This window comes from Aquila chrysaetos (genome assembly GCF_900496995.4).
Source record: "Aquila chrysaetos chrysaetos chromosome W unlocalized genomic scaffold, bAquChr1.4 W_unloc_3, whole genome shotgun sequence".
NCBI lineage: Eukaryota > Metazoa > Chordata > Aves > Accipitriformes > Accipitridae > Aquila > Aquila chrysaetos.
In genome coordinates this window covers 3,335,505-3,361,369 of record NW_024470323.1, presented here as the reverse complement: position 1 = coordinate 3,361,369, position 25,865 = coordinate 3,335,505, and the positions used below count along the sequence as shown (strand labels likewise).

Sequence of the window (25,865 nt, the reverse complement as noted above, 5' to 3'; positions counted from 1 at the left end):
AGAAGTGATGCTTAATGTTTGCATTGTTGAGGCTGGCTGGGGCAGGAGATAGTCCCTGATAAGAAGCAGCAGTCGACCCCAAAAACCAGCCAAGACCGGCCTTGTGACTTTTTGGAACTAATTTTAATATGAAGCAGGGATAGATCATGCCTATGTATAGGCGTATTGCGAAACTCCATGTATATGTAACACTTGACTGTATAAATTTGAAGTGAACTGCTGAGTCAGGCGCACACAACTTTGGTGGGACTACCCCCCGTGCTGCCCAGCGCTGAATGAACATACCTACTTTACAATCTCACTGATTGTGGAGTCTGTTTTGGCTCGTCAGCAGGGCATGCTCCCAGTGGGTGTGCACAGGCTCCCCTGCACACACACATGCAATGCACTCACCTCTCCCGGTGTGCACAAATGCTTGCATGCTCAGACACCCTGCATGCACACATGCGGTGTTCGCCCAGTGAGCGCACATGTACGCATGCAAGCACAGTCCCACTGCAAACACACACACATGCAATGCACTACCTTCTCCCAGCACACAGGTATCTATAAATACACAGACCCTCTGTATATATGTGCAATGGGTGCAGCACCCAATTACGTATGTATACACAGACCCCTTGCAAACCCCTACTATACGATCCTCTCTCCCAGCACCCCCATGCATGCACGCCCTGCCCCCCCCCCACACACACTGCGGCCCGCCCAGCCCCCTGCGCCCACGGCCCCATCCCCTCCCGCAGCCCCGCGCAGGGCGGCCTCGGGTCGGCTCTCGGCGGGCTGGTCCCGGGGCGCTCCCCCGGGGCTGCCGCAAGCCCGGCCCTCCCCGGATGACTCCCTTGACGTGCGCTAGCAAATGAGAGCGGGGATGGGTGTTGCTGCCTGCCTGCCACTTGTTGCCAAAAAAAGAAAAAAAAAAAAGGGAAGAAAGAGAGAAAGAAAGAAAAGAAGGAAAAATCCCACCCACCCTCATCTGATGCGAAATAAAAGAATATCGGCGGGCGCGGCGCCATGTGAGCGGCAGGCCGGGACCGGGCGGAGCAGCCGGCCGTGCCTCCCGGGACGAGCCCCGGGCGGCGCTCGGAGCCGGCGGCATGGTGGAAAACCCCAGCCTGGCGGCCAAACCCGCACTAGTGAGGGCCGGCGCAGCCGCACCGCGACGGAACGGAGCGGAGGGGCCCCGGTAGCGCGGGGGTGCACGGTGGGTGTGGGGTGGGGGCACTCCCGGTCGGACAGGGAGCGGGTTGGGGGGCCCCGGTGGGAACGGGAGGGGGGTCCCAGGAGGACAGGGAGCCCGGTGGGACCGAGGGGGGATCTCCGGCGGGACCGGGACGTGGTCCCCGGCAGGGCCAGGGCGGCGGGGGGTGGGTAGGAGACGGTCCCCGGTGGGACCAAGGAGGGCGGTCCCCGGTAGGACAGGGTCCCCGCTGGGACCGTCGGGGCGGAGGTCTCCGGTGGGACCGGAGAGGAGGTCCCCGGTAAGACGCGGTCCCCGGTGGGAGCGGGGTGGGGGGTCCCAGCAGGACACGGTCCCCATGGGACCGAGGAGGGAGGCTCCCCGCAAGACAGGGACGGGGGTCCCCAGTCGGACCTGTCAGCGGTGGGAGCGGGGAGGGCGTCCCCCGGAGGAGCGGGGATGAGGTCCCGGAGGGCCAGGTCCCCGGTAGGGCAGAGTGCCGGATGGTCCCGGGGCGGGAGGCAGGCTCTCCGGCAGCGGGTGCCGCACCCGGTGCGGCAACTCGGCCAACTTTTGGGGCGGGCCCCCAGGAGGGGAGGGGAGAACGGGTGGGGTGGGGTGTGCTTCCTCCCCTCCCTCCTCTCCCTCCTCTTCCTCCGGCGGCGGCGCTGAGACCGTACCCTGTGCCCGCAGCCGGTCGCCCCGCCGCGGGAGCCGGGGGCGGCGGGGGGGGCTGCGCTTGGCGGCGGTGATGGAGAGCCTGCAGCGGCAGCAGGCGGTTCGCCTGGCCCGCGGCCCCGACGGCGCTCCCCGATGGACCCCGGCCGAGCCCGGCCCCGGGCCGCCGCACGCCGCTCCCCGCGGCCGCCCGGCCCCTGGCCCGCGCCCGCCACCCGCCGCCGCGGGGGAGGAGGAAAAGGAAGAAGGGGACCCCCGCGACCCCCCGCCCCAAGAGTGGACCTACGAGGAGCAGTTCAAGCAGGTAGGAGGCATTTGCCGCCCTGGCACCAGCACTGGCTGCCCCAGGCAGGCAGCCCTGGTGTCCCCCCCACAGCCCCCAAACTCGGGGTCCAGCCCTCCCCAAACGGCTTATGCCCCTTACTGCCCCCAAACCCCTTCTGTGACCCACCCTAAATGAGCAACCCCACTGCCCCAAGCCCCATCCCAGTCCCACCCCAAGCAGACATTCCCGGCATCCCCATTACCCCCAGACATCGTCTCCACATGCCACCCTAAATGGGACCTCCCCATTCCCCCTCCACAGCCCCCAAACCACATCCCAGGCAAGCACAGTCAGTGCATCCCAGCCAGCACCCCTGTCCCAGAGCCCCATCCTGCCCCAAATGGGTACCCCCTGAATGCTCCTCACTGCCAACAGGCATCTTCGTGCGCTCCCCATCTCCCTGCCACCAAGCCCCATCCCACCCCTGCCTCGTGTCTGTCACCTCCCCAGTGTCCCCTATACCTGTCCCCAGGCCCTGCAGCATTACGGGGTGCCCAGTGTCCAGGCACCTCCCCATGCCTGCCCTGACCTGAGCAGACTCCATCCCCAGTGCTTTCTGTGACAGGTAAAATGGGGTGATCCCTGTCCATGGAGGTTTTGTGGAGATGGACAAGGGTGAGGGTTCCGGTGCACGGTCACCCCAAGGAGCCAGCAGGCCACAGAACCGAGCTCCCCTGTGTCTCTGCAAGGACTGGGGCGTATTATGGCTGGTTGATGCCGCTCATTGATTTCCTACATTGGCTGGAGGGAGCAGCACGTCAACCCGATCACCTCACTTCCAATGGGCACAGGGGGCCCTATCTGCCATGGAGATCTGGTGGGGAGACAGGGCTCCCGGGGCTCATATATAGGGTGGAGGAAAGGCCTCTGCATATTTAATAACATGCTCCCGTGTATGAATCCCATCCCTGCTGGGTTGTGGAAGCCCTGGTTCACATGCGGTTGCTCCATGCATGAGTGTGAGTGTGGATTGCACAGCACCAGGTCAGGTTTGCACTCCCCATGTGCTCGGCTTCATTGTGGGGGGAGAGAAGTGTGACACTGGTGGCAGGGTGGGTGGTGAAGGGACAGAGCAGGCAGTTGGTCCCCGTGCAGCTCGTGCGTAGCTTTTTAGGATGGCACTGCTCAGGGGACAGCGGGATGAGGGGAATTACCAGCTCATCCACAGTGGCTCTGGTGGGAGGGGATGGGGACAGCAGCAAGGACCCGACTTTTGGGTGCTGTGGGGCCACGGCGCTGCTCTTTCTGTTTGGAGATTGTCCTTTCTGGTTGTTTGGAAGGGCCAGAGCTCACCTCCCTGGGCGCCCGCCTGCGATGTGGCAGGTAAGAGTGCAGGCAGGGCACGGGCAGTGCGTGCCCTGTGGCTGTGCCCGGGGAGGCTGCCAGCACTGGATGCTGCCTCAAAGGCAACCCGGGGAGGGCCAGGGTGGGTGAGCTGCATAGGCTGAATAGCTTGTCAGGGAAGTGTTACGTTACACCCTGCTGCGCAAAAAAAGGCTGACTGTCCAGTTCCTGGGGTCAGGTGGGAGGTGGGAAGCGGCTCCTCCCTCCCGGGCCTGGGGAGGCTTTACGGAGAGAAAGCCTCATCTTTCAGCCTTGTGCCCTGCCCCTGGCTGGAGCTGCCCACGCTCCCCGCGCAGGGTAGGAGCAAAGCCGGCAGTGCGGTGTGAATACCGGGGAGATGGAACGCAGGGGAGGTCGGGGTGGGGGGATAAATCCTGCTGCAGCTTCCTGGGGTGAGAGCTGGCTCCTTGTTTGCTTGCTCTCTTTTTTCTCCAACCCTGATCGGAAAGGTCCCTGCTCCAAAGACACCCACACGTGGGTTTCCTACCAGGTGGCATGTCCCAGCCAGCCCAGGGGACAGCGGGATGTTCCTTTTGTTCAGTGCCCCCTGGGTGCACAGGGACAAGGGGACCGATTGCCTCTGGGTGGCTTTATGGGATGGGACTGGAAGAGCAGAAAGGAGTTACCGGGACCAGCCCTGTCCTGCCTTTGTGTGGTGCTGCCCTGTATGGGGTGACAGTTTGGAGCAGGCTGCAATGCCGGCTTGCCTTGGGGTCTGCAGGGTGGCTGTCACTCCTGTCCCTCCCCTGTGATCATCTGGGAGGGGACATACCCCTGCCTGGGAGGGACATGTGTGTCCCCTGGTCCCTCCCCAGGCTGCAGAGCCCTGCCTCACCCAGCCTGGGGAACAGGTTCTCTGCTCTCGGCAGGGGCTGAGCAGGGAGGGTGGCTGTGCTCCGGCTTTCTGAGGTTTCCCAGGGGCTGGACTGCAATGCTGTGGGGCACGGAGGGCAGCATGTGCCTGCTTGCAAGCTGCTGGGGCACCGGCAGCATGGGCATGGGGGTCCTGGAGCTGGGGAGAGACCCCACAGCAGCTGGGGCTGTGTCTCCCACTGGAACCCCCTGCTCAAAGCTGCCACGTCCCAACACGGCACCGCTGGCGTCACCCAGGACGGGTCTCAGGGTCTGTCCTTGCTGTCATCCTCCTGGATGGGGGGGACAGCTAAGTGAACCAGGATCCCTAAATCTTGGCTGGTTTGTGGAGGGTGGGCAGGGAGCCGCTTCCCCAGCTCTCCGCATCAAGGAGGGGGCCCTGATAGGGATGGGGTGGGAGGTGGGTGCAGGACCAGCTGCGGAGGGTTTTCCACGCAGCACAGTGGTGCTAAAAATGGGAGTAGAGAATGAGGTCACGGTGGAGGAACCCATCGAGGGTTAATAGGCAAACGTTGCTTCACCCAGGGGAGCATTTTGGGGAAATATCCTATGTGTTTGCCCTGGCTTTATAAGTTTCCCAAGGCACCGGTTTGGGGGGGCTGGCGGGACCTTTGCTCTGATTGGGGAGGGCCACTCTGATGTTACGGGGTTGTGAGACCCCCTCACCCCTGCCTCTTGCATCAGCCCCTGGCCATGGTCTATGTACGCTTGATAAGGACACATGGGTAGAGACCTGGGCAAAGGTCCTGGAGGTCTCCCCTACCCAGTGCTGTGAGGGAGCCCTGGTCCTGGGGCAGGGGGCACTGAGCAGGGTCTGACCATGCGCTACCCACAAGCCCCCCTTCCCTGGGGACAGGGATGCCACCAAGTTGAGATGCTGTGGTGCTGCGTCACCCATTTGACTTGGAGGGCACCGGGAAGAGCCTGGCATTGCTGGGAGCCAGCTCAGCCCCGTGAATTCAGCTTTCACCCCCGGGGAGCCATGCACACACGTGGGGACGGGCACCCTGGTTTCCTCCAAGTGATGGAAGAGTGTCACGACCCAGACTGGACAGACCAGGGAGTCATGTTTAATTTGAAATTCCCTCGGGCTAAATTAAGGTGAAAGGACACCAAACGATCAGTTAAAGATTTTATTCATGATAGAAGCAAACTGAACTGGGGAGGCGTGGTAGTAGGTGGCAGGGTTTCTCACAACAGGAATTGGCATAAGACTACTTCTGTAAACCATGTAACCCGTGGTAACCATATACATCAATTCAGGGAATAAGGAGATCCCTCCTGTCGAGTCACGAGGTTCAGAGCAGACCCCCTTGCTTTCTAGACTCCTCAGAGAAGGGTCTAGGGGCGGCTGGATCCACTCTTAGTCTCAGACTTGGTCAACGGTTTATGCCTTGAAACGGATGAGGTGTAGGGATTGTGGAAAAGGAAAGAGAGAAGAAGACAGAGAAAAAGGAAGAGAGAAAGATTTCACCGGTGCTGGGTCCAGCATTGGTTCAGTCAGCCGAGGGGTCCATTTCTGGTGGGCTTGCACACCCGGGGCTTCAGTTTGTGTCCTTTTATCATCCTTGCCCCTCCTCCGGGTGGGCACCCGAACTCGTCAGGCTAATGAGCAGTTTGTGAGCCTTTGGGCTTGGGGGTCATTTGTGGAGTAACTTCTCCTTCCCTGCAGACATGGCCACTGTTTGATCTTTGTATCAGAACAGGGAGCTGTGCACCCTGCAGCACACCCTCCCCCTCCTGTTGCTGCTGTCTGAGCTGATGGGCTTTTCACCGTGGTTCCTTGCTGTGCAGGGTTTGTCTTTAAGCAGAACTTGCCCCACCACAATGTTTGAGACATTAACTCTTTCAGTCTCTCACAAAGAGCAGCACCAGGACATGGGGCTCCCTCCTCCATCCCCTGGCTCTTCCCAGAGTTGGCACCGCAGGAAGACCCTGGGCAGGAGGGACTCAAAACGCCTGGATTTTGTGCCCAGCCCTCCCGCAGCGGAGTGTTCACTGGCAGGAGGCTGCCCTCCCTGCCAGGGCCCTGCCAGCATGTTCAGACCCATCTGGTTGCAGTTGGGGGGATCAGGACCCCCCTGGAGCTCCTTCCTCCATGCCCAAGAGCAGCTGGGGGGAGTCAGCCCCAGCCGGCCCTTTGGGGACTTTTGGGTGTCTAGTAGCCTCAGCAGTTAATTTGGGGATGGATGGCTTTGCCAGCAGCTGTTCGCCATCGTCCTTGGCCATCCCTGGCATGGCCATTCCTCCTCCTGCCGTGGTGCTGCTCCTGCCCTGTCTGTCTCTGCTGCCGGCAGTCACCTCTTGCACCCACCTGCCCTTTCCATGCATTTGGGGGGGGGCTCGCTGGCCGTGAATGGATGTGCTGGTGTCTCAAAGCCTGGAGGAAAGTGCTCTGAGATGGTTGCAGCCCTTCCCACCACAGACGTCCTGCTCTATTGGTTCCGCTCACTGTGCCTTGGGGTCATCCCGAAGTGGGGCAGCGGGGTGTGCGGCACTCGCCCTCCTGCCTTCATCCCCATTGCTTTCTCCTGTGGGGGTGGGGGTATGGAGGTGGCTCAGAAGGGAGACCCTGGGGGGAGGGAGGTGGTCTCCCTGCCCTAGCCCCCCACCTCCAGCGCATCTTTAACCCAGGTGCAGGAACAACAACTGCAGGGCTCCTGGGGCTAAATTAGAGGGTTACACCATGGCGGGGGGGAGGACATGGATGGACATGGTGGTTGTTCCTGGCCATGGCTGCCTGGAGGTTTCTTGCTGGCAAACCTGTGGGCAGAGCTCTGCCCCAGGGCCGGGACCACCTGCAGCAGGGAGGCAGCGGCAGCAAGAGTCAGTGCGCTAATCCCTGGTGGCAGCAGCTCCAGAAGCTCTGGCAGCCCAGCAGGAGTGCAGGGGCACAGGGCAGGAGCAGGGGCCTGCTGGGGTATGGCTGGGGGTGTGTACAGATGGGGTATGGGAGTGCACACGGGGATGTTCTGGGCATGTGTGTGTGTGTGTGCGCGTGCGTATGGACCAACATGAGTGTATGGATCCATATAAGTGCCCATATAAGTGTAGGGGTGTGCCCATGTGTGTCTGAACCCATATGAGTGCTGATGCGTGTGTGTGGACCCATATGAGTACTCACGTGTGTAGGGATTCCTGGGAGACCCTATGTGTGTGTATGGATCCATATAAGTGCCCAAGTGTGTATGAACCCGTGAGTACTGGTGTGTGTATATGGACCTATATGAGTGCCCACATGTGTATGGATGTGGCCAAGTGTGTATGGGCCCATATGTGTGTGCACCTGAGTGTAGGGGTGTGTATGGGCCCATGTGTCTGCCCACATGTGTATGCTGTGCCCACGCATGTCTGAATACACCTGTGTGTATGTATAGGGATACATGTAGTGTCCCAGCATGTATGGACACTCCTGCACATGCATGGACCAGTGTCTCCACATATGGAGCCGTATAGACCCATGGGTGTTTGGGGCAGGGTTTGGGGGCTGAGCCCCCCTCCGTGACCACCCCTGTGGCCCTTGCCCCCAGCCAAGGTGCCGAGTGGTCCTGGTAGGTGCCAGCCCCCTGCCCCCCTGCTGCCCCCCAGGACCCTTCTCAGCCCCGCTGCGGTCCAGGGGATGCTGAGAGCTTCAGTGGCCACCACGACACCATCTCCTGACTGGGGGGTCCCGAGGGCTTGGGTTCTCTAATCAAGGGTGTGAGAATAAAGGTGCCGTGGGCAGGAGAGGAGCACCAGTAGGAGCCCCCATCCCACGGCTGCCCCTGGCTCCCTCCCCGGCTGCCACCCTGGAACCGGATTGGGGGGGGGGTTGGGGGGGATGCACCCCCTCGCTGGCTTGGGCCTCCACTAATCCACTAATCGGGTTAATAATGGAGGTAAATCCCCTGTGCCAACAGCGGGCTGGGCAGGGCTGTGGCAGGGAGGTGGGATCCAGCCCTGCCGGGGTGCTCAAGGGGGTTTGCAGCTGTGCGGGGGTGTGGGAACAAGCTCAGGTGTGCATGGGGGTCAACGTGCATAGGGGACAACATGTATAGGGGATGTGCGAGCATGCACCAGGGAGAGTGTGTATAGGGCATGAGCGTGCATGGGGGGCTATGTGCACAAGGGGAACATGTAGGGGATGGGTGAGCATGCACAGCAGGTGAGTATGTGCGCACAGGGAGAGTGTATGGGGGGGTGTGAGTGTGCATGGGGTGTGTGGGTGTGCACAGGGAAAGTGTAAAGGGGATGGATGAGTGCACAGGGAGTGAGTGTGAGTGTGCGCGCAGGGAGAGTGTATAGGAGGTGCATGAGCATGCAGAGGGCTGTGTGTGCAGAGGGAGAGCATGTATAGGGGCTGTGTGAGCATGCATGGGGGGGGTGTTTGCCCAAGGAGAGCGTGTCTGGGTGTGAGTGTGCACAAGGAGAGCGTGCACATGATGTGTGCACGTGCAGAGCAAGCTGGGGGCTGTGTGAGTGTGTGGGTAGGGGTGCACTGGGTGTGCGAGCGTGCACAGGGTGAGCATGCTGGGCACTGTATGTACATGGGGGCTGTGGGGACCTGTCCCCTGGAGCACAGGGCACCCACTGGGGATGCCCATGTCAGCAGGGCCGCGTTCCCCCACTGTGGGCTGCAGCTTGGAGCTGCTCTGTCCTGGATCTGTCACCCACATCCCGTGTCTGGTGGTGGGGTGGGAGTGAGCACCAGCCTCAGACGCCCTTTCTGCTTGGGTGTGCAGCTCTTCCAGTGATGGGGGCCAGGATCGGCAGCACGGGGGAGACCACCAGCCCTTCCTCCCCCATTGTCGCTTCAAAGCGGCTGGAGGAAGAGGATGGGGCTGGAGGTGCACAGGGGGAGTCACCAAGCACCCAACACACATTCCAGGTGTGCACATAGCCCCCCCAGGTGTGTACCCCCATCCTCACCCAGCCCTATAGCGGGTGTGTGCATGTGCAAACCCCCGTGTGTGCAAGCACATGCCCCGTGTGCACACCTATGCGCGTATAGTGGGTGTGTGCATGCATGTCCCTTGGGAGACACCTGGAGTGGTGCTGGAGGGGGGTCTCCCAGCTCCGGTCACCCTGGGAGGGATAGAGGGGGAGGTAGGGATGGAGGGGGAGATGGTGGCATGGCAAGTGCTGGCGGGTCAGGGAGGTTAACCCAAACAAATCCCCTCATTGACTCCCTGCCTGTTCAACCATGACTGAGTAACAAGGGGCCGAGCATGGGGGACGCACGCTCGTTGGGAGCTGGGACCCACTCCCTGCACCACAGCCCTCAGATGGACAGATGTAGGATGGTGGGATGGGGCCACTGATGGTGCCCACAATGGCACCATGCAGCACATTTCCTCCGGATACGTGGCTCCAACCCTTGGATGAGCCATGCTGGCACCCCGTGCCTCAGTTTCCCCTCCTGCAAAACAGGTTGAGGAGGAGGCTGGGGACCCTGCAAACCCCCCCTTCACCCCGGGGCTGGGCTGCAGGTGGGGGGCTGCCATCCAAAGGCCAGCGCCACCAGCAAACAGTCCCTCACCTTGCGTGAAGCCAGGTTAATGTCTGCAGCAGGCAGCTTTCCTGGGAGAGGGGGGTTTTAATGACCTGCCGGATCCACCGCATTATCAGTGCTGATTAAACCTGCTGCTCTATAAAGTGCTGTTAAATATTAAGAACGATGAAAGGTTTGGGGGGATTAGCTGCAGTGCTGGGAGATGGCTCTGACCAGGGGTGTCCGGCCATACTGGTGGGGTGACCTCTGAGGCTGGGGATGCAGGGGTGAGCGAGCCCCCTGGCGCCCATCAGGGCTGTGGGTTCAGAGGAGCAGTTCCCCCCAGTGAGCTGGCAGTGCCTTTGAATGCATCCAGCATCCAGGCAAAGCCATCCCGTAACCATTAACTTATTAATGGCTGGCGGCAGAGGCTTGCAAGGTCAGGGGGTGGTTTGTGCCCGGCAGGGAGCGAGCTGCCCCTCAGCTCCTTTGTGTGTGCCCCACTGTGGGGGGGAGTGGAGGGGGGGGGCTCTGGCTGTGGCTGTTCTTGGGGTCCCTGCACCCCGGAGTGCACAGGGCTGTGCATCCACTGGGAATGGCCAGTCCCTGTGGTTGCAAGCCTGCGGGGTAAACTGAGGCACTGACAGTTTTCCCATCCCCCCATCCCATCAGGACACCAGGGGGGACACCCTAGTGTCCGGGTGCCTGGCTGTGCACCATCTCCCTGGGGAAGGAGGCAGGGATCCCCAGCTTGGAGGTGGCAGTGATGCTCCGGAGGGGCACAAGGACCCCAAAATAGCCCATCGGTGGTTGGTCACCTGTGGCGTGCAGCTGCACCCCAGGGGCCGGGGGACACATATGGGGACGAGCATTGCCCGAGCTCCCTGCGTGAACAGTGGCCAGATGGAAAAATGAGCAGCATGGCTAATCAATGCGGTGCATATTAAGCAGCTCAGGGTTGGGGGGGGGGGGGTGCAAGGCAAGGGGGAGCCGAGCAGGGTCTGGGATCAATATGGCTTGTATTAAGTGGATTAAATCCTGGTTGCCAATCTGAGCCCTCGCTGCCAGCAGGAGGTGGCAGCCGAGCAGGGGCTGCGGGGGGTCCCGCTGCAATTGCTTCCCTTGGCAGTGGAGCAGTGGGGCTATGGGGGGGGCATGGAGGGGTTCACCAGGGCAGGGCAGCCTGGAGATGCCTGGGGGGTGGCTTAGCACCTTAGAATCACAGAATCATAGAATCATTTAGGTTGGAAAAGACCTTTAAGATCATCGAGTCCAATCATCAACCCAACACCACCATGCCCACTAAACCATGTCCTGAAGTGCCTCGTCTATGCATTTTTTTAACACCTCCAGGGATGGCGACACCACCACTTCCCTGGGCAGCCTGTTCCAATGCCTGACAACCCTTTCAGTAAAGAAATTTTTTTCTAATATCCAATCTAAACCTCCCCTGGTGCAACTTGAGGCCATTTCCTCTCGTCCTATCACTAGTTACTTGATAGAAGAGACCAGCACCCACCTCACTACAACCCCCCTTCAGGCAGTTGTAGAGAGCGATAAGGTCTCCCCTCAGCCTCCTTTTCTCCAGACTAAACAACCCCAGTTCCCTCAGCCGCTCCTCATAAGACTTGTGCTCCAGGCCCCTCACCAGCTTGGTTGCCCTTCTCTGGACACGCTCCAGCACCTCCATGTCTTTCCTGGAGTGAGGGGCCCAAAACTGAACACAGTACTCGAGGCGTGGCCTCACCAGTGCTGAGTACAGGGGAACAATCACTTCCCTGCTCCTGCTGGCCACACTATTTCTGATGCAGGCCAGGATGCCGTTGGCCTTCTTGGCCACCTGGGCACCCTGCTGGCTCATATTCAGCCGGCTGTCAACCAGCACCCCCAGGTCTTTTTCTGCTGGGCAGCTTTCCAGCCACTCCAAGCCTGTAGCGCTGCATGGAGTTGTTGTGACAGAAGTGCAGGACCCGGCACTTGGCCTTGTTGAACCTCATACAATTGGCCTCGGCCCATTGATCCAGCCATCGATCCACCTTACCGCATCCCTCCTCTGGGGGATCAGCTGGGCCATGGGGTGACAGGGACCCCAGCTCCAGCCCTACAAGCCTCCCGGAGCCAGGAGAGGCACCTCTCCCGGGTGAGTGAGAGGTGCTAAAGATGTTATTTAATCATTGTGAGGAGGCAGGGGAGGCACAAGGTCTATTCGTGTCCCTTTAATAAATCATGTTTGACCTGCTGACCTTTAACCTGCCTGACAAGCCCAGTTATCCCCATCCCTTAAGAAATAAAGACGTTGCCATGGCAATGGGATGATGGGAGGGAGCAGGGTCCCAGAGGCTGCACCCGGGGTGGGGACAAGGACACCCTCCTCTGGCCCTGCACTAGCACCCAAGTGGCTGTGCCAGGCAGAGGCGCGGTGGCGCTGGGGTTGCCACAGCTTTTGGGGGGCCCGAGCCCCGCAGACAGGGTCCCTGAGGTCAGCAGAGCGGAGCTGCACTGCACACTGGCGGGATATTGATCCCTGGGCTTGACAGTTTAATACTTCTGTTTATAGAGGAATATAGTTACATCAATGGCATTAAATGACTTACTAATTATATCAATGCAAACATGATTAAAAGGGTCCTTGCTCATAGGTCACCACAAGCAGGAGCTGCTGCTCTTGTTGCACAACTGCCCCTGGGCAAGGTGCGTGGCGGGGGGATGCTCTGGGGTGGTGTGTGCCCCTGTGGGGTGGGGGGGTGTCTGTCTGGGGGTGTGTGTGCCCATCTGGGGTTGTGTGTTCCCATCTAGAGTTATGCATGCATGTCTGGCATTGTACGTGCCCTTCTGGGGTTGTGCATACACGTATAGGGTTGTCTGTGCCCATCTGGGGTTGTGCATGCACGTATAGAGTGCGTGCCCATGTGTGTATGCACATACAGGGGTGTGCATGCTTGTGCAGAGTTGTGTGCACCCATGAAAGGTTGTGCATGCTCATCTGGGGTTGTGCGTGCCTGTAGGAAGCTGTGCACATATGGACGCTGTTGTATGTGCCTGTCTCGGGATGTGTGCTTGTGCGGGTTGTGTGTGTGTGTACAAGGTTGTGCACACACATGTGGAGTTGTGTGTGCCCGTACAGGCCTGTGAGTGCCCATGCAGGGTTATGCACACCAACACAGGGTTGTGCATGCCTGTGCAAGCTTGTGTGTGCCCCTGGGGGGACGTGTGTGCATTTACAGGATGGTGCGTGCTTGTGTGGAGTTGTGCATGCCCACGAGGGGTTGTGCACACTCATGTAGAATCATAGAATAGTTTGGGTTGGAAGGGACCTTTAAAGGTCAGCTAGTCCAATCCCCCTGCAATGAGCAGGGACATCTTCAACTAGATCAGGTTGCTCAGAGCCCCGTCCAACCTGACCTTGAATCTTTCCAGGGATGGGGCATCTACCACCTCTCTGGGCAACCTGTTCCAGTGTTTCACCACCCTCCTCGTAAAAAATTTCTTCCTTATATCTAGTCTGAATCTACCCTCTTTTAGTTTAAAACCATTACCCCTTGTCCTATCGCTACAGGCCCTGCTAAAAAGTCTGCCCCCATCTTTCTTATAAGCCCCCTTTAAGTACTGAAAGGCTGCAGTAAGGTCTCCCAAGAGCCTTCTCTTCTCCAGGCTGAACAACCCCAACTCTCTCAGCCTTTCCTCATAGGAGAGGTGTTCCAGCCCTCTGATCATTTTTGTGGCACATCCTCTGGACCTGCTCCAACAGGTCCATGTCTTTCTTGTACTGAGGACTCCAGAGCTGGACGCAGTACTCCAGGTGGGGTCTCACCAGAGCGGAGTAGAGGGGCAGAATCGCCTCCCTCGACCTGCTGGCCACGCTTCTTGTTATGCAGCCCAGGATATGGTTGGCTTCCTGGGCTGCGAGTGCACATTGCTGGCTCGTGGCCAGCTTTTCACCCACCAGTACCCCCAAGTCCTTCTCCTCAGGGCTGCTCTCAATCCCTTCATCCCCCAGCCTGTATTGATGCTGGGGGTTGCCCTGACCCAGGTGCAGGACCTTGCACTTGGCCTTGTTGAACCTCATGAGGTTCACATGGGCCCACTTCTCAAACTTGTCCAGGTCCCTCTGAATGGCATCCCATCCCTCAGGCATGTCAACTGCACCACTCAGTTTGGTGTCATCTGCAAACTTGCTGAGGGTGCGCTTGATCCCACTGTCTATGTCACTGATGAAGATATTAAACAGTACTGGTCCCAATACAGACCCTTGAGGGATACCACTCGTCACTGATCTCCATCCAGACACGGAGCCGTTGACTCATCACATCAGGTTGTGTGTACCCACGCAAGGTTGTGCACACTCATGTGGGTTGTGTGTCCCCAAGCAAGGGAGGAAGGGACTGCAGTGCCCACCCTGCAGGAGGAGGAGGAGGGTGAGTGGCAGGGCCAGGAGCCCCAGGTAGGGGATGAAGCTGGCTCCTTCCTCAGGGCTAGGGTTGTCTGGGGGTCCCTCCATGCCTGGAGGCTGTGGCAGACCACCCCCCCATGCCACCCCTGTGAAGCTGTGATGCCTGGATCCCACAGCCAGCCTTTGCTGGGACCCAGCCTACCCCCCCATCAGCAAGAATCCCCTAAACCCACCTCCTCTCCAGCCTGAGCATCCCAAAATCTCATTGGATGCCTGTGTTATTCAAAATGGGTTAAATAAACTCAATATATAAATATAAGCTATTAGTAAAATGACATTATAAAATCGATTAACTGTAAACTTATTATTATTAAAAAAAAACCCACACAAAAAACCCCCAAAAACATAGAGTATGTAGGTACATTGGACTTTTAAATGATTCATGTTATATCCACATACCAAATATGACAGATGATCTAAATCATCAGATAGACAGAATAAAACATGTAGCTCAAAACAGTAGAGAATTAAGATCAAACATAGAAAATTTTTAGCTAAACAAAATATTTCAAAACTTTAGATTTTTTCTGACTGGATGGTTGACTGAGCTTTTACAAAATATAATTCTGATAGTTATCATCATTGTTATAATCTGTGTCACTTTTGGCTGTCTTAAACGAACTGTGACATAATCCCTGTTCAAGTGAGACTGCTAAAAAATTAGTAGCCTCATACAGAAAAGATGAAAGTATTGAAATGATTTTCAAAACTTTCGAAGGGGGGAAATGTTGCAAATATTCTGGTAAAGAAATCAAAATTTAATCACATAGAAGAGTTAAGTTTGATTAAAAAGTAAGATTGTGAAGCATAATGTATAGGATTGTTAAGTTTGAAATGTAGCCATAGAAACTTTAGGAACTGTTATGTGTGACTATAGGAACCTTAATATTGTTAAAGTTTGAAATAGCTAACCATAGAAACCTCACCAGGAAGTTACTGGTTTTTCTATGTTTTGTTTCAAGAAACTAAGGAAACTGTCATGGACACCAGTTATGCTGTTTGGAAACCCCCTTACCCTTCCCATCTTGATTTGAGTATCGAAGATTCCAATCAGTAGAGCTAAGTGTAACTGACCAATGATTGTTTTTAAATAAGAATATTGATAAGGTTATATAATCAAAGGACCAATCATTATAAAGGTTAAATTTAAGAACGAGCATAGTATGCATTTTTATGTAAAGAGCTTATGTAACAATGACTTGACAGAAAAAGTTTATAAAAACTGATGAATTTAATGTTAAGGTGGACACACCTTTGGAGGAGCGATCCCCCGTGTCCCCAGCACTGCAATAAACGAAGTGCCTGCTTCTTAACTTCTCATTGCTGTTAAGGAGTTTTATTCCGGATTTCAGTAACACCTGGTGCATCCCTGGTGCAACCAAGGGCCCTGCCGGCGTGTCCCCTGTTACTCGGCTCCACTCTTGTCTCCACTTAAAAGCCAACCTTTGCTCCCCATTTGATGTAATGTGTTTTTGCATCTCGGTGTCCCGCAGATAAAAGGTTAGAGGTTAATAAATGGTAGAAAAATAGATCCTGGCCCTTGGAGGTCACACCTATTTTGGGTGCTGGAGGCAGTGGCGGCACATGCTGGGTGGGATCCTGCCTGCCTTGGTGGGAGCAGAAATGTGAGCAGCACCTGGGGGCCCGGCAGAAGTGTGGGTGCTGTTGAGCTCGGGGTGCAGGAGCCTACCCGCTGGGTTGACCCCCCAGGAAGGTGGTGGCTTCACCCTGCCATGGGATGGGCAGCAGTTGCTGGTTTTGGGGGGTTTGCTCCTGCTTTTCCAAGCCAGGAGATTGTACAGGGATGGAAATGGCTTGGCATGGAGCAGTGTGGGTGGGAGCCCTGCTGCAGGGCAGGGACAAGCAGGGAAACACAGGCAAAGCCTGGCTCATACAGCCTTCCCATGGCAGAAATCAAAGCAGCCCCCCCCCGGAGCTCTGCTCCGAGCCTGACCTAGTTACATGCAGGCGATGGGGAGGGGGTGTGGAGCGGGGCAGGGATCACTGTGGTGGAGGGGAGGGACAGGGCACTGGCACCCAGGGGTCAGGGCACCCCGAGAGCACCCTGCTGCAAGGAGGTAGGTGGCACCTGCAGGGAGAAGAGACAGGGAGCACCATGGAGCGGCTCAGAGCTGGGCAGTCAGCACCCATGGGTGTGGTGGGAGACAGGCCAGTAGCACCCGTTGACTAGGTTAGGGACAGGCAGTTAGCACCCATGTGTTAGATGAGGGACCTGCAGCTGGCACCCATGGATTAGATGAGGGACTGTTAGATGTGTCTGTTCGGTGATAGGACACACCACAGGGTGTCTGTCGGAGCATCCCTGTATCCCTGCATCCCTGTGTGTCCCCATGTCCCCACAGCCTGACACATCCCCACAGCCCAGCTCCCTTTATCTGCCCCGTGAAGGATGTGCTGTGTGGAGCACCCTTTCTATTGGTTTTTAACAGCCTTTCCCAGCACAATTGTTTTTAAACGACTCTATTTTGTGCCTGATTGTTTTCCAGCTTGCATGTCTTTGTATATGTTTTGGAAATCCATTCTGGACTGCTGAGTTTTGTTTCTTAAATGGCTTTAAATTCTTGCCAGGCTGGCTGGGATGAATTGGTGTCTATAGCACCTTCGATCGGTGCTAATTTTTCCTTCATGTGCTCTGACTTTTACTGCTGGGCCATTGATCTGGCAGGCTCCAATTTGTCATGATCACCCAGGTGCTGTGCTGGAATCGGTCGAGCCCTGGCTTTCGCACGGAGCTGGTGCTTCATGTCCCTGGTGTAGGGGCTTGCTCACCTCCCAGGTGCCGTCCCTCAGCTCAGCCCAGGGAGTTGTGTCCATGTGTCCGGAGCTGTGTCCATAAGTATCCACACAGCCATACATGTGCATCTGTGCAACCATGTGCATGTTCACTGGCTTGCACATGCGTTGGTGCACCCACAGACTTGCTGGGACACGTGCACCAGTGTCTGCACACACAGCACTGCACATGTGGTTTCATGCTCATGCACTTGCACACAGTGCACGCGCATCTGGCTTTGCATGCACACACCCATATCCCGCTGCGGGAAGTCCTTGCGCCTTGCAGGGATGTGTTGCTGTCGTGCTCACACCCTGGTCCCCGTGTGCAGCCGAGGAAGACAGATTTGGGGTCCTGTCCTGGGTTCAGCTGGGATAGAGTTAATTTTTACAGGAACCTGGGAGGTGGGGGGGCATAGCCGGGGCAGCTGACCTGAACTAGCCAAGGAGCTATTCCATACCATGTGACATCATGCCCAGTATATATATGGGGAGTGGGCCGGGGGGAGGGCTCTCCTGCTCTCTCTGGACTTTCGGTGGGGGAAGTGGCGGAGCGTCGGGTCCCGGGTGGTGAGCAGTTGCACTGTGCATCACTCTTTTCTGTATACTCTTTCATTAGTACCGTCGTTGTTGTTGTAACTTTTTTTGCGTTGTCCCAGTAAACTGCCCTTATCCCAACCCTCGAGGTTCCAGTTTTTTTTCTTTTCTCTCCTCCGTCTCCCCCCTATCCCACCGGAGGGGGCGGGAGGAGTGAGCGAGCGGCTGCGTGGTCCTTTGTTACCGGCTGGGCTGAAACCACGACAGGTCCCCATGCCCGGCCAGGGGAGATGGCTTTGGGGTCACCGTGCCCAGCCAAGGGAGAAGGATCTGGCAGTGTGTCCCTTTGTGGAGGTGCTTTGATCTGTCCTCAGTCATCGATTAGGCCCTGTCTCATGGTGACATGGCTCAGGCTGTGCTTATCAGGTCATCAATAGCCCTGTCACCCCAGTCGCGTGGGGCAGCCTTGGTGCACACGGCTCCCTTGCTGGCACCCAGCACCGTGGCCTTGCCAGCTCGCCCTGCCCTGAGATGGGACCAGCATCCCTGTGGTTGAGGATGCTGATCCCATGCTGATACCTGATGAACACCGGCACTGGGTAGTGCTGGGAGGCTGCTGAGCCAGGGCAGGGCTGAGCATCCCAGTCCTGGGGACCTACCCAAGGGCCTGGGATTTGCTGCTGCTCCATCTGCACTTCAGAACATGGTTTAGTGGGCATCATTGATTGTTGGACTCGATGATCTTGAAGGTCTTTTCCAACCTAAATGATTCTACGATTCCATCTACATTGGCATCATCTTCTTGGCTGAAATGCCATTGTCCCTTCACCTAGCAAGGCATGGGGCAGGGAAACTGAGGCACAGATGCAGCATTTCTGCAGCAAGGCTGCAAAACAGTCAGTGATGCATGGGCAGCCTGCTCCAGCCCCCAGGCACAGGGAGAGCCCAGCACTGCTAGCACAGAAGATGTGCTCAGGGGTCCCGTCCGTGGCACAGGAAGAGCCCCTCATTGCTGTCTGAGTGGGCAGGTGAGGCCAGGGGTGATGCTGGGTCCTGGCACAGGCAGGGGCCCTGATCCTGGCATTGACCCCCTCTGCCTCGCATGCACATGGGTGCTGGCAGCGCTAACCCCTCTCTCTCCCACCCCCAGCTCTACGAACTGGATGAGGACCCGAAACGCAAGGAGTTCCTGGATGACCTCTTTGGCTTCATGCAGAAGAGAGGTAAAGGTGGGTGGCTGGGGTGGGCGCTGCTGGCACCCTTGCCCCGGCTGCCTGGGGGGGCTGACAGCAGGGCCACTTGGGTACTGAGCTGCTGCAGGTCTCTGTGAGCCCCCCAGGCAGGTCCTGCAGAGCCTCCCCCCTCCATGTCCTTACAGGTGCCTTCAAATGCGCACACCACATCCCGCACACACCTGGGTCAGCATGCACACACACTCAAATACACAAACTCACACCCTGCAGTTTTGCCCCCGTTGCCCCAGGTGGACCCCCCCCCCCCCCAGGGCGCCTGCTGGCTGGAGGGGCTCCCCTGGGCCCCCCAAGATGGGGCTGGTGGTGATGCCCAGCAGGGATGCCCACTAGCAATGCCTGGTGGGGATGTCCATTAGTATACCCCTTGGTGACAACTGTTAGCAAACCCATTAGTGATGCCTGTTAGCAGTACCCAGCAGGGATGCCCATTAACGATGCCCATTAGCAGTGCCCATTCACAGGGCCTTTTAGTGATGCCTGGTGGGGATGCCCTTAGCAGTGCCCATTAGCAGTGCCTGGTGGGGAGATGCCTGTTAGCACTGCCCATTAGCAGTGCCTGGTGGGGATGCCCATTAGCGGATCCTCTTAGCAATGCCCTTGATGCTGCAAGAGTGGGGTCAGTGATCTGGGCAGTGCCGGGTGCCCAAGGGTTAAGGGCCTGCCAGCCGGCCCAGCCGCATCAGAAATCTTTGCTATTGGCATGGGGGGCCAAGCCAGCTCCCAGGGACTGGATAAATGCTTTAACCTTGGCCCTCCCCGGCCAGGCTTGTGACAATTAAAAGTTGCCAAGTGCAGGTGTGTGGCTGGCCATATTAGAGTCTTTTGCTGGTGTATGGATTAATGAACACGCCACTCAATAACCAGTAAACCCTAGGCAGAGGTTAATGCTGAGCTGGGAGAAGGCTGGGGGGTGGGTGCAGGAGCAGCAGGGCTGGCTGTGTGTGGGGCAAGGTTGGGCAGAAAGGGGCAGTTGCCCCCAAGCCATGCCCCCCCACCCACAGGGCAGCAGTGACCAGCTTTTGGGTTGGGATGAGACCCCACAAACTCGTGTCACCTGAGGCTGTGCCACAGGGGGCTGATGTGGCCATGGGGCTCATGCCAGAGCCCAGCTGGAGGTGGGGGGCTGGGTACTGCCCCACAGGTGACCCCCTGGTCCCCCTGGCCCCAGATGAAGGGCTGTGAGGCAGGCTGGGGGGAACAGGTGGGAGCATCAGTGCTGCCTTGGCCCCACCCAGCATCTATCAGCTACAAGATTCATGGGCTGCTCTACAGCTTCATTATCTCTCTCTCCAGAGCTAATTAGCTCCCTCGCCATTGCTTCCTTGTAATGCTGCTCTTCATCCCTCTGTGTCCGGCTGCCCTGCTCCTATCCCCTCTGCCCCATGCCTCTCCCAGGTGGAGGGTAGGTGGATGTGTGTGCACAGGTGTGCGTGTGCCTGTTGGAGGAGTGAGGGATTTTGGAGACGAGTAGCAAAGAAAAAGGGGATGGGGGGGGCTGTGGGACAGGGACAGCATCCTGGGGGTCCTTGGGGGGGTAGGGGCCATTGGGAGCTGGCTGAGAAGTGGCACCCATGAGCCAGCGTGGGTGCTGCTGGGGCACCCAGGGGTGCACGGGCTGTGACCCCTGGGCTGTGTCCCCAGGGTGGCAGCAGGCTAGGGGGGATTGATGCCTCTAGGGTGAGCCCTAATGAAAGGGGCCATGTCCCCCCTGCTGTTTGTCAGGGCAGTTTTGGCACTAGCATTTGTCAGCAGGGTGGAAAATTAGTGGGGCTGAAAAATGGGTTGGGGACAGCCCCACTGGGGGGGGGTTATTGGGGACCCCATGGCATGGTGCTGGGACACCCGGCCCTAGTGGCACATGGGGGTGACTGCTGGAAGGGATCTGGGGGAGCAGGGATGAGATGGAGGTGATGCCATCGCCAGGACAGACATGGGGTGCAGGCAGTGGGGCATGTTGTCCCCATGCCCCAACCTCCATGGCACCCCCAAAAGTGGTGAGCTGGGACATAGGGGGACTATTTCTGCATTTGCTTGCTGGGGGTCTGCAGAGCCTCCTTGTCCCCTTGCCAAGCCAAGGGCCCTGCCAATAACATTGGGCTATTAATCAATCAAGGAGCTAATTGCAGCGGCACAATGGCCACAACACCTCCCCGGGCTTTTGTGCCGCTTGACCTGGCTGGGGCCATCACTCTGTGGGGACGCAGACAGGTCCCTTTGTCAGCAGGAAGGGCACTGTCTGCCCGCCCCACGTGGCCCCGAGATTAATGGCAAGCCACTTTCATTAGCTGCCATGGCCCGGGAGGGGGGAAGAGAAAAGAAGTCTGTGGGCCATTGATTGGGGGCTGAGACCCTGAAAACTTGTTGGCAGCTGCTGGGGTGATGGGGAGCCCTCAAATTCGCGCCCCCCCCCCCCCCCGAGGTGATGGGGCCGGTGCCAGCAGCCCCTGGGCAGGGCTGGCGAGGGACTGCTGGCAGATATCAAGTCGATATCTCTGCCTTTTTCCCAGGAGGATAAACTCCTCTCCCCCTTCCCGACTGGGCGAACACCACAGACACAAAAAAAAAAGTTAAATGAACTCAGTAAAGGAACAAAAAGAGCTCATTTTTCAGGCTTATGTGAAGAAGCCGAGCCAATATTGGAGCCATAAATTAGGGATGCTGGAGGATGGCAGCGAGTGACGGCTTCGTTTGAGGGGTGAAGCATGGCCATGACAGCCTCCCCTGGCCAAATGGATGGCTTTCTGATACCGCCCATGCCCTGCTGCTCTGCAGGAGGAATAAATACAGGGTGGGATGCTTGTCCCTCCTCTGCCCTGCTGCAGCCCCCAGCTGCTGCCTAGACCATTGCCCCAAGGTGCCATGGGGCAGAGCAAGGCTGTGGGGCTATTTGGGGGTGCTGGGAAAGTGGGGAGAGGGTTGTAAAAGGACTCGGTGGCTGTGGGGACCATGTTGGTCCATGCTGGGCTTGCAGAGCCCTGACAACCCCATGTCCCCTTGCCCCATGGCCTCAGTGTGGGGGGTGATGCTGGAGGGCCAGGGGTCAGGTTCTCTATTGGGGGCACTTGAAGGGAATTTGGGGTCAGGTCTCTTGAGAGGAGGTACAAAAGGCCTTTAAGAAGTCAGGGGGCTGCTGGGGGGGATCTGTGGGATGGGGAGTCTCTCTGGGGACTCATGGGGGAGTCCCTCTCTATGGGGCTCTGAGGGGGATTTTTAAGAGAGAGAACCTCTCCATGGAGAGATTATAGGGTGAGTCCCTCCAGAAGGGTTATGGGAGGAGTCCCTCTTCAGAGAGGGTTATAAGACGAGTCCCTCTATAAACTTTAGGGGGTGGTCTCTGTTTATGGGGCTCTGAAAGGGGGTAACAGAGAGAGTCCTTCTAGGATGCTCTGAGAGATTTGGGGGGAGATTGTCTATAAGGAGCTCTAAGAGTTGGGGAGGAGGCCCTTTGCCTGGCCCACCGAGCCTCCACATCCCAGCTGAGAGTGTACCTGGCCCCCTGCCCCACTGATAGCTCCATCGATGGGAACCCCATGCCAGCATGCCAGGGTCTGCCCTGCTCACAGGCATGGCACTGCTCTCCCAGGCACCCTGGGGTCCTGCCTGCACCCCCTGTGCCCATGGGTGCTCACCTGGGCATGGAGAGACGGGTCTCCCCTCAGGGGGCAGCCGGTACCTGCAGTGATGGTGGGGACAAGGTAGGGGCCGTGTCCCTGTGGAGCGAGGGTCCCCGTGGACTCACCCTGCACCCTTTTCTCTCTCCTGTGCATGGCCGGAAGGGACACCCGTGAACTGCATCCCCATCATGGCCAAGCAAGTGCTGGACCTGTACTGACAGACAAGGGTGGCCTGGTCGAAGTCATCAACAAGAAGATCTGGCGGGAGATCACCAAGGGCCTCAACCTACCTACCTCCATCACCAGCGCTGCCTTCACCCTCTGCACACAGTGAGAGCCTGGCAGTGGCAGCGGGTAGGGGACACCCACCCTGGGGCACCTGCTGGCTCAGATGTCCCAGAGCCCCCACTGGGGTGCAGCATGGAGTGCCCCAAAGGGGAATGGAGGGCTCTGCCCCTTCCCAGATGCCATCCCCATCCTGGTCCCCACTCAGCACAGGACTGGCTGGGAGGTGCATGATGCTGGGTCTCATCCTGGCTCTCCCTGTGCAGATACATGAAGTACCTGTACCCCTACGAATGTGAGAAGCAGGCACTCAGCTCTCCCGGGGAGCTCCAAGCCGCCATTGACAGCAACCGGCGGGAGGGACGGAGGCAGGCTTTTGGCACGGCACTCTTCAACTACTCGCCAGCTGGCACCCCAACCCTGCTGGGCTACCCCAAAATACCTTTGCTGGCTCTCAGCATCTCCACACACAGCTGCAGCCAGCTCAGCCAAGTGCACACTGTTAAGAAAGGTGGGTGAGGACCATGGCTGCCCCGCAGCGGGCATCTCCCCCAGGGATGGGCACCACTCCAGCAGCAGGGATGTTCCCCAGCTGCTCTTGCCCTTTTTGCTTGGGGAAAGAAGGAACAATTTTGTTCATTTAGTCCCTCTCTGGGACTGAGAAAGCTTTATTTCTCCAGACTTTGGAGACGGACCAAGCCCAGATGCTGGGGGTGGTGGCCTACCCTTGCTACTGGGATGGAGGTGGCATGGGCTGGGGATGGCAAGATGGGGTGGCGACAGGGGGTCCCACTGAGCATTCCTGGTTGTTGCAGAGGACAGCATGCTGGCGGCACCAGTGCCAGGGAGCATTGCTATCCCGGTGGGACTGGCCAGCCACCACCTCGCAGCAGCCCAAGTGGCAACCGCCTCGCAGGTGGCAGTGCTGGAGCAGCTGCGGGAGAAGCTGGAGGTGGGGGAACCCCCGGAGAAGAAGGTGGCCCTGACAGCAGAGGAGCAGCAGCGGCTGGTGCAACATGCGCTGCAGCACAACCTCCTGGCCGTGGCCTCCCAGTTCCCCATGAACATTAAGATCTCCAACCGAGGTAGTGGGATGCAACTCCCCAGCTTGGGTCACCCCATCCCTTGGCACCCCAGGAGGGAGCTGCCATGGCCAGAGAGAAGCAGGACTGCCCAGAGAGGCCAGGGCCCCACTTCTCTCTCTTGGGCAGGTTCTTGTTTCTGTTTCTCTTAACGCTCATATTGGTATTTCCTTCCCCAGATGACAGACAGGAGACTGCACTGAACCTGTCCACCCAACAGCATTAGCGGTATCAACATGTCAATAGAAATAAATGGAGTTGTCTACACAGGTAAATAGAAGGGCCGCTTGGGCTATGTAATTGCGGCCGGGAAATCCAATAACTTATAGCCGCTGCCTGGCCAGTAAGTCCTTCCTTCAATCTGATGTCTTTACTATAAAATCCATCGTAATGAAGTGGCAGGGCCTGGGGAGAGGGAGCAGGTGAAGGAAGGGGTTGGTGAGGTTGGAAATTGGCCCCCAGGAGGGCCAAAGTGGGAGATGGATGGAAGGATGGATGGATAGATGAACAAACTCAGGCTGAAGTGCAAAAAGGCACCTGGGGTCATCCCTCTCCATGGGGTCCTGCAGGCAGGGCTTGAATTTGGGGTCACCCCAATGCTGGTGTGCCCAGAGTGTTTCTGGATGGGTGTGGGGGTTGGCTGGGTGCAGAGTAGGGCATTGGGAACAGGGGAAGATGTTGGGGTGCTTTGGAGCAGAGACTCCTTCGGGGTGCTGGCGTGCACCTACCTGGCTAAGCAGCTCACCCCATGCCCCCCAGCTCCCTGCCTGCCTCGCTGAGACACCCCCAATTAAAATCAATGGCTTTTCCTTCAGGATGTAAATATTTAACAACCTGGAAAGGTCAGGGCTAATCAGTATGTGGGGCTGCCAGCCAAACGGTCCCAGACCACCCTGTGGGCTGCCCCACACGGGTGAGAGCAGCTGGGCTGGGGGAGGCACTGAGGGTGATGGGGAGGGTGGCCCTGGGGGGGGGGGTCTGGAGCCCCCAGGGGTGCTGGTCCCACCCTCCCCAGCCTGGGTGCTGGGGGCCAGGCGAGCAGAGCCCCAACCCTGGGTTTGCCCTAACCCTCTTGCTCTTGCTCCCCAGGCATCCTGTTTGCCCAACGGCACCCAGCCTCCCCGGCACCCAGTGGAAGGAGCACCCAGAGCTGGCTGAACCCCATGCCTGCCCTGAACCCACTGCTCTCAGCCCCCTCACACAGCCATACTCTTGCAAGCGCCTTGCCATAGGGGAGATGCCCCCCCACCTCAAAAGCAGCTGGGGGTCCCCAGGGTCTGGGGGGCCTGAGACTGGGCCACCAAGGCAGGATGGGGAACCTGAAGGTGCCTCTTACTGCAATACTGAGCTGTGTCTGTGCAAGGCTGTGAGCACCCATGTGGGCTCTTTTGTCCCTTACCCCCACGCATGGGGCCCCTTCTCCGCAGGTGTCCTCTGACGTGCACCTTCCTTCCCAGGCGCTGCCCCAGGTGACTCCCCTGTACAGCTCCTGCCTGCCCTGCTGCCTGGGGCACCCCTGGGTCCCGCATGCTGCATCCCCTACACATTGCAGCCCCTATACACACCTCAATGCACACACAACATCCTCTACATTGCCACACTCTCAATGCACACATTGCATTTCTTACACACTACCTCCCCTATACACATCTCTATGCACATGGCATTCCCCATACACGCTCTTGGTGCATATGCTGCATCCCCTACACACTGCATTCCCTATACACACCCTTGGTGCCCACATATACATCCCCTTGCATACCCTCAGTGCAAACACTGTGGCCCCTACACAGTGCAGCCCCTATACACTGCATCCCCTATGCACCGCAGACTCCCCTACGCAGCCCTTCTGCGCTGCCTGGGCTCACTGCTCCCACCCTGAGACACCCCCAGGGTCCTGGGTGCCCCCTAGCCACCCTGTGCTGGGGGCACCTCAGCCCCCCAGGTCCCCAGCTCAGGGGGGTCACCCTGAGGGGCAGATACT

The 25,865-nt window shown here is 58.1% G+C and overlaps 1 protein-coding gene across 1 annotated transcript; it reads left to right on the top strand.

The window, feature by feature from the left end:
• Positions 1-1,928: 1,928 nt before the first annotated feature.
• On the top strand, positions 1,929-25,113 carry LOC121233008 (AT-rich interactive domain-containing protein 3A-like). Its single transcript, XM_041121594.1, is given in 9 exon segments — positions 1,929-2,159; positions 18,798-18,870; positions 22,677-22,727; positions 22,730-22,844; positions 23,066-23,310; positions 23,615-23,884; positions 24,061-24,095; positions 24,097-24,151; positions 24,971-25,113. Coding segments are annotated over 9 exon segments (1,218 nt in total).
• Positions 25,114-25,865: the final 752 nt, after the last annotated feature.